Source organism: Camelina sativa, chromosome 14 (assembly GCF_000633955.1).
Source record: "Camelina sativa cultivar DH55 chromosome 14, Cs, whole genome shotgun sequence".
Taxonomy (NCBI): Eukaryota; Viridiplantae; Streptophyta; class Magnoliopsida; order Brassicales; family Brassicaceae; genus Camelina; species Camelina sativa.
In genome coordinates this window covers 28,557,936-28,566,205 of record NC_025698.1, presented here as the reverse complement: position 1 = coordinate 28,566,205, position 8,270 = coordinate 28,557,936, and the positions used below count along the sequence as shown (strand labels likewise).

At 38.3% G+C, this 8,270-nt stretch overlaps 2 protein-coding genes across 2 annotated transcripts in view; both read left to right on the top strand.

Moving 5' to 3' along the window:
• LOC104742723 (tobamovirus multiplication protein 3-like) lies at positions 4,103-6,493 on the top strand. The gene is made up of 11 exons (XM_019235881.1): positions 4,103-4,350; positions 4,474-4,564; positions 4,664-4,716; positions 4,927-5,019; positions 5,093-5,164; positions 5,250-5,322; positions 5,433-5,478; positions 5,727-5,790; positions 5,891-5,944; positions 6,056-6,133; positions 6,238-6,493. The coding sequence occupies exons 1-11, from the start codon at positions 4,237-4,239 to the stop codon at positions 6,304-6,306; spliced, it is 807 nt and encodes a 268-aa protein (XP_019091426.1). The 5' UTR covers positions 4,103-4,236; the 3' UTR covers positions 6,307-6,493.
• LOC104744086 overlaps positions 7,766-8,270 on the top strand; it is a 3,305-nt gene continuing 2,800 nt past the window's right edge. Inside the window, exons 1-2 of the mRNA XM_019235616.1 lie at positions 7,766-7,843; positions 7,903-7,996. Of these exons, the coding sequence (XP_019091161.1) occupies positions 7,766-7,843; positions 7,903-7,996 (172 nt within the window). The remainder of the gene's footprint in view (positions 7,844-7,902; positions 7,997-8,270) is intronic.

Here is an 8,270-nt window from a genome sequence, read left to right as displayed (position 1 = left end):
TCTGTGTTTTCTGAATAGTAAAATATGTTGATATAAGAATGTAATGTGTTGTTGTATTCAATATGTGCACAACGTATTTATACACAATGAGTTGCCTAGCTAGACGATAGGATCGTATCTACGAGAATATAGGAGATAGTTGATTTACATATATCCTAAGCCTAATACTCCCTCTCACGTTGGTGGCACGAAATCCCGTACACCCAACGTGGACAGTAAAGTTTGAAAAATAGGCGTTGGCAACGACTTGGTAAGAAGTTCTGCCACTTGATCCGTAGTGGAAATGTGCTCAGTAGTGATTAGCTTTGCTTGAACTGCATCACGAACCTGATGATAATCCCGCTCAATATGTTTTGTCCGTTCGTGGAAAACCGGGTTCCCGGCAATGTGAATGGCCGTCTGACTGTCGCAATAGAATGGAATCGGGTGTGAATGAGTGACTCCTAGATCCTCCATCAAGCCTTTCAACCATTTGACCTCCTTGAGAGTGTGCCATAGCTCTATATTCAGCCTCAGCTGACGAGCTAGACACCATATCCTGTTTCTTTGTCCGCCAGGAGATGGGCGAGTCACCGAGATATATGACGTAAGCCGAAAGTGACCGACGGGTGCGAGGACACGCAAAATGATCGGCATCACAATAAGCTGTAAGAGTGAGTGAACTGTCGGACCGTAGAAAAATGCCTTGAGAGAAGGAGAGCCTTTTAGATAACTAACAAGCCGGAGAGCGGTCTCCCAATGCGCAACAAGAGGAGCCTTCATAAATTGGGAAAGAATGTGCACAGCATAACTCAAGTCTGGGCGAGTGATGGTCAAGTAGATAAAATGGCCCACTAAACGACGATATTGGTCGGGATTTGCATATGCCGGACCCTTCACTGAACCGAGCTTATGATTGAGTTTCATTGGAGTCGAAGCTGGTTTTGCACCTAACATGCCAGCCTCGTGAATAATGTCCAGGGCATACTTCCATTGAGATAAACATAACCCATCTTTGCCACGAGAAACCTCGAGACCCAAAAAATACTTCAACTTGCCAAGATCCTTCATGTGAAAACAATTGTTGAGCTGCTCCTTGAACTTGTTAAGAACCGTAAGATCATTCCCAGCAAGGACAAAATCATCAACATAGACAAGAATATGCAGAATAACATCCCCACGAATCAATGTAAACAAAGAGTAGTCCTGGTAGCTTTGTTTAAATCCCACGTCGCGAAGTGCAGTGGACAGCTTGGAGAACCAACAGCGAGGCGAGTGCTTGAGACCATACAACGACTTTCGAAAGCGACACACCTTATTGGGGTCACTGGATTTAAACCCCGGTGGTAGCTTCATGTAAACAAATGTCACAACGTTTTAAATCCTCAAGGTTCTTAGGAGAATCAACATATTCGGTTAAAGAAACTAAAACACCAGGGGAAGGATGTCCAAGCCTACGATGCCACAACACACTAGACGCCTTGCAAGTCACTGATGCCTTGTGAGACCGAGCAGCCAACACTCCCATAAAATAGTACACTCCCTCACGTTCTTCACCCGTTCTAATCAAAGTCCTCGAAACACGGTCCTATAAGAAACAAAGAATGTCAGTAAAAATCCCAATGGCACCAGTTTGCTTGAGAACTTTGGAAACTGATATCAAGGTGCAGTTGAAATTAGGAACAAACAAAACATCGGTGAGTTAATAAGACGAGCTCAACGATAATGAGCCACATTTGGTAGCTCGTGATGGACGACCATCAGGTTTCGTAACAGGTGAGGGAATTATGTCAAAGACATCCACCAAAATAGAGATATCACCTGTCATGTGATGAGAGACGTCTGTATCTAAAACAACATCAGACCAATGAGTTTTACTCGACAATTTCTCGGAAGAAGTGTTTGAACGTTGGGCTTCAAGCAAGTTGATGAGTTGCGTTATCTGATCGTTGCCACTTTGACTTGGAGAAACGACGCGAGCATTGTTGGCCCGACCTCGACCGCAACCAATGCCCCTTGTTGGTCGTCCTCCTCGCTGAACTGGACGATTGGAGGTGGCTCTGTTATCTGGTCGAGTACCACCATTGTTGTCAAAGTACCAGCCAGGAAAACCATGAAGCTGAAAACACTCGGATGCTTCATGGCCTTGATGTCGACAATGTGTACACGATAGGGAAGAACGATCACGGAAGCGAGGACCCAAAACAGCAGTAGCATGAGCCGGAACCTCTGTTTTGGCGGTGAAACCGATCGCCTCTGTTTTGACCAGTTCCTTGGATTGCACAATGTTGAGGTTTTGCTCTTCCCGAATAACCCGAGAGTAGACTTGAGTAAGCGGGGGCTTGGGTTCTTCACTAGTAATGGTTGATCGGATGTTGCTGAAACGAGGAAGATGTAACCGAACAGGAACTGATGGATTCGGTCCTCTTCTCGTTCTTGAGCAATACCCGGAGCTGCAGCACACGTACACGCATAGCCGGTTTTGTAGTTTTCAGCTCCTCCCATAACTTCGACAAACGACCATAATATTCCAAAACGGACTGACCGTTCTGTTTACAGCCAGCGATTTCATCTTTAAGAACTTGTTTACGAACATCGTTGCTGACTGAGAAACGGGAACAAAGAGTTTCCCACAGCGTTGAAGCCTCGTCGATGAAGGAGACGATGGATCGAAGTTTTGGATCAATAGAAGTTCGAATCCAACCCACGATCATAGAGTTTGCGGCACGCCACAAGCTCAGGTCAGGATCAGCGGTAAGTTTTGGAACAGATCCATCGACAAAACCCAGCTTATGTTTTGCTTGCAACGAGTTGCATAACTTAATGGCCCATTCAGAGTAATTGTCTTCTTGTAGAATCACAGAAAATATCAAAGCTCCTGGGTTGTCGGAGGAACTGAGTTGATACGGTGAAGGTGGTGGTGCAACAACCACTTGTGTTTGTGGAGGAGTCGCCATAGGAGAGTCGTAGAAGAGAACCGGATAAAACAGAAATAGGTGCATTGACGGCGGTTGTGAACAAACAACGGCGGTAGCAGCGTTTAAAAGAGATTTAGCGGCGACGGCGGTTGTTGAAGAACAATGGCGGTGACGGCAGGAGTTGTAAAAAAAAATAGGTCACAGAAACTTAATGTTCTGATACCATGAAATATTTTGATATACGAATTTAATGTGTTGTTGTATTCAATATGTGCACAAGGTATTTATACACAATGAGTTGCCTAGCTAGACGATAGGATCGTATCTACGAGAATATAGGAGATAGTTGATTTACATATATCCTAAGCCTAATAAATAGCAATATAGAGTTTTTTTTTTTAATTTGTGTTAGCGAAATGAATTCGATAATAACATCGTTTAAAAATTACTGCATCTGTATATCTAAAACAGTAAAACTATCTATCTTTATTTTTGTTAAAGTTACGAGTTTGGAGGACTATGTACAAAAGGCTATGTAAACATGTATGCAATCTCTACCAATCTAACAAGGTCAACGTCAACTCTATTGCAATATTTAACGGTAATGAAAAGGTATCTTCCGAGAAAAGAAACAAAAGCAATAAACTATAAACTAATGGAGTCCATGAAACATGCCAATCAACTATATAATTATGTTTATATCTGTATACACTATACATATAGACAATGAAAGTGGATAGCAGAGACTAAAAGCTCTAAATTGTGATTAGAAGAGTAAAAAATGGTAGATTCAATTATCAAACATCACTACGTGATATCCAAGACGTGAGTAAAGGAAGAGGCCACAGCCCTTTTGAGGCTTTAATGCTCGAAGGTCTCAAGCAACATTCATCCACATCAGTAAAGGGATTTTACGGTGTAAAATTTCCATCACTGATCGAGTTTTGATAGCATTCTATTTATAAATAAGTTTCCAAAATTAATTACGATTACCACTATACACAACACTTGCAATGAGGACGTATTTGAAAAGTTGATAGATTTTTGCATTTTGCATTTTTTGAAATCTGATTGATAAACACGTGTCATTAGCTTTGAAACCAAGTCAAAACTATACATAATAAGATATTATTTTCCTCAATCTCTCACGTCTCCTACATCGACCGTTCTTAATATTTGTGTTTGTTATTGCCGATCAGGAAAATAACAAAATAATATTACAAGAAGAGGTGATTCAAAAAAGAAAAGATCATCGAGAGCTAAATTAATTGAGAAGAAATTAAACTGAAACGTTTGTCTCCATAGACGACGTAGAGATTACGCAACACGTGTCGGAGATATGATATCGTATTCTTCGAGTTGGTGGTCGGATGTGAATGATTCGCCGATTTGGCAGGATCGGATCTTCTATGTCCTCGCTATTCTCTACGGACTCGTTTCCATCCGCTCTGTGGTACTACTACGTGCTTTCTTGAGCTTTTATTTATTTATTTATTTATTTTTTGGCAAATCTTGAGCTTTTATTTCTCGTTCTTGAACATCTTTGAAACTATGAACTAATGTTTTGGCTTGTTAGATTCAACTTGTGAGATTACAATTGCGAGTTCCAGATTATGTCTGGACGACACAAAAGGTCTTTCACTTTCTCCATTTCGTGGTGGGTGGAGGTTGGTGCTTGCTGTGAATTGTGATTTAACTTCTTTGTGTTTTCATAGATTTTATTGTTATTTGTTAATTGATTTTGCTCATCGTGTTCTATCTCGCAGTTAGGGCTGTGGTATTTGTCTTCAGGCGGAATGTGTGGAACATGCATTCACAGGTGAAGGGTCTTCTTCATCATCATTGTAGTTTAAGGCTGTCTTCAATGCTTGTATTTTTAAAATTAATATTTGATTTTAGCTTTCTATTTTTCATCTAAAAATTGGTATAAACTTCAAAAAAATATAAGATCCAAAAAACCAATTTAAACACTACAAAATTTTTATGTCAGCCATTCTAAATTTGTATAACTTTGATTGTTATTTTGTAGATTATGCAACATATCTTGCTTGATATTCCAAGTCTTGGTTTCTTGACAACCTATGCTGCTCTGATTCTCTTCTGGGCTGGAATTTACCATGACGTAAATTCTGAATCTTATTATTCTTTTTCCTTCTTTGGTTCCCATATTTACTCCATACTCTTTGACTGGATAGGCACGTTCGTTACCCAGTGATGGACTAAAGTCAAGCTTCTTCATGATTAATGCAATTGTATATGTAGTTCAGGTATATTTAATATATACAATTTTGTTTGTGCAATCTAAAAGAAGTTTGTGAAACTCAAAAGGGAATTTTGTTGTATAACTTTCAGATATCTCTTTGGTTGGTTTTGTGGTGGAAGCCTGTTGGAGTTTTGGTTATCATATCTAAGATGTTCTTAGCAGGTAATCTGCTTCCATCTAATTTCACTCAGGAATGGTTACACTATATTTGTCTTGCTATATAGTACATTAGTACTTTACTTGTGTCAACTCTCTTGTGAATATAATTGTAGGTGCTTCATTGTTCGTCGCCCTTGGATTTTTACTTTATGGTGGAAGGTAAATCTGTAGCCACTTGAATATGTACTAGATTTGACATATGACATTTGACAGATCACATATGAAATTGTGTCGCCAAGAGTCACCATTAGGTAACGAGTCATTTTGCTTGTATTTTTGTTCCCCTGTGATGCATATAGACTAGATTCTCTTGGCGCTATAGCCGAGTACATTTGTGTACCATTTAATATGATCATGCATTTATTGGAGCTTGATTTTTTTGTACTTGTATGTCTATCTTCTCTCAGGCTTTTCCTAATGTTGCATCGGTTTCCAGTAGAATCTAAAGGGCGTAAAAGAAAGATGAAAGAGGTGCAACATTAAATTGTACAAAATCACAGTGTAACCAATCAAATTTTACTATATGACGCTTCTTGACTCTTTCAGCTCTTTTTTATCTTATGTATGGTAGGTTGGTTTTGTGACAACCATATGCTTTACGTGTTTCCTCATCCGATGTATCATGGTACACACACACAAACACATGTTTATGTATTGATATCTATCACTCCTGACCTTCTTGTTTAATTTTAGAATAAACAACTAAGCAAAGGTTTTGTCATTTAATATGGTTTAGATGTGTGTTGCTGTTTTCTACGAGGGAGCAAACCTTGATGTGATGGATCATCCAATCCTTAATCTCATATATTACGTGGTAAACTCTCCCTTAAACTAATCATAGAATCTGATCATGAATAGTTTGATACATATGGAACCATTGTTTCTGTTTGAAACCTAATCCTTGTTGTTTAATTACAGTTGGTAGAGATATTACCGGCTTCTTTGGTTCTTTTCATCTTGAGAGCCCTACCACCAAAACAAGACTGAGATATAACGCAATACCGTCGTGTACACGAAAGCTAATGATATACCATTTTTAATCCGAAAATTCTCTAAAGAATCTCAAGCTTTTTATCTCATTTCTATGTAAGCTTCAATAATCTAAGCTTTTGTCTTGATGGCCTTTTTACGTGCTTTTGAATAAATGTGTTTGATATTGATACAATTTCTTCAAGTCTACTGCGGTTAATTAATTGATTGACCCCATCTGTTTTGACACAATTTCTTCATGTCGTTTAGTTTTTTTTTAATATTGCTACCCAATATCCTTGTTTGTGAATTTCTGGTCTAGGATCCAAGACAACTAGACAATTAAGCTGTCTAATCTTTGATTATATATCTTATAGACTTGTAGAGTCATGTAATGTATATATACTGTATAGATACTTTATACTTATGTTCATAATACATTTGCTAGCAAGAATTTTTTAATGATTTATATTTCAAAAAAATTATGTATTTAAAGATGTATATATAAAATATGTGTCAAAGACGATAAAAACATATATTCTTTTTTGAAACAAAAAAAATATTTAAAATTATTGCACACAGATTAATTCGAAAAATAATTAATTAATCTGTGTGCAAACATAAGAATGATAATTAATTTTGCATTAACATGTAAAACATCACTATATATATATGTGTGTGTGTGTGTGTGTGTCAAATGAAAACTACTTATATGCTTTTTCTGTTCATATTACTCTTTGTTCTAGGTAATTTCACACATACTAAATTTTTGTTTTTTTTTGTTTTATCCTTAAATACTATACTATTTAATTTGATATAAGTAATTAATAAACTGAAAATTAGAAGAAAAAATAGATATTTATTTTGCATTGTAAATAAAATACAAAACAATAAATAATGTAAAACAAAATTTTAATTCTAAAACAACAACTATAATAAAAATGACTATAATTTAGTGTCTCTAAGTTAGTATTAAGTTATTAACTCATCAATCATACCCTTAATTGCTATTTATTAGGCCACATTTTCTATGAAACAAATTAGTGGACAAAATCTTATGAAGTCTGATATCCCAAAGTTTGTGTCTTTGCATTTCATGATGTCCACAAATTTTCTCTATAGGTTTGGCAATAAAAAGTGAGTGAGTACTTAAGTGAATCTTTTTTTTTTGTTAAAAAATTAAGTGAATCTTGCTGTCACGTTTTTATATTTTTCTTACCGCTACGAAGTCGACTACGAAACAGAATATCAAGCATCGATTAAACAACTACTACTATTTGGACCATTTCTCTTTCCCTTCTCTCTAAAAACCCTAGACTTTTTTGCCACCGTTTGCCTCTCCGGCTTGCCATTCCAGTGCCGGAAAGGACTCCTTTCTGTTTTTTTAGTAGTTTAACACCGGCGTTTTTCTTTCCTTGAGTTTGTGGCTGTCCTCCGTCCGTTTCTGGGCTCAAGGTACGTGATTTCCAGAGTAGATATGGCGCATGATAACAACGAGAAGCTTTTGGTGGTCACCGGAGTTTTCTCGAGACTCGTCGGTGTGAGGACAAATCCAGTGGGTTTTGGCTTTGATGAGTGTCGGGGTCTGAGATCTCCTTCTTGGATGTGTCTCAGAGATCGGGTTTAGGTGGTTTTGGTCATCAGTTTCGCAGATCTCTCCTTCTCCAGTCGGTTCGGTTGCTTGCTTCTTCGTGTTTGGATTCGTCAGGTGAGTTTGTTCTGGATTGTGCTTAAGTGTAGGTCTTGGCATACAACTAGAAGACAGGGGTAAGCAGGTTCTTTCTCCGGCGGCGGTGGTGTGGGATTCCCACATTTGATGCGGCTGTGGCGGTGTGGATTCTTTTGGACGTTGAGGAAAACCTAGGTGGTTTACTCTTGGTAGAAGACGCCAGAGGTTTCCCGAAGGTGTTTTCTCGCAGCTCAAACATTCAATTGACCGTTGCGGTTCGCGGCGGAAGTCAGTGGGGGGGGGGGTTTGGGGG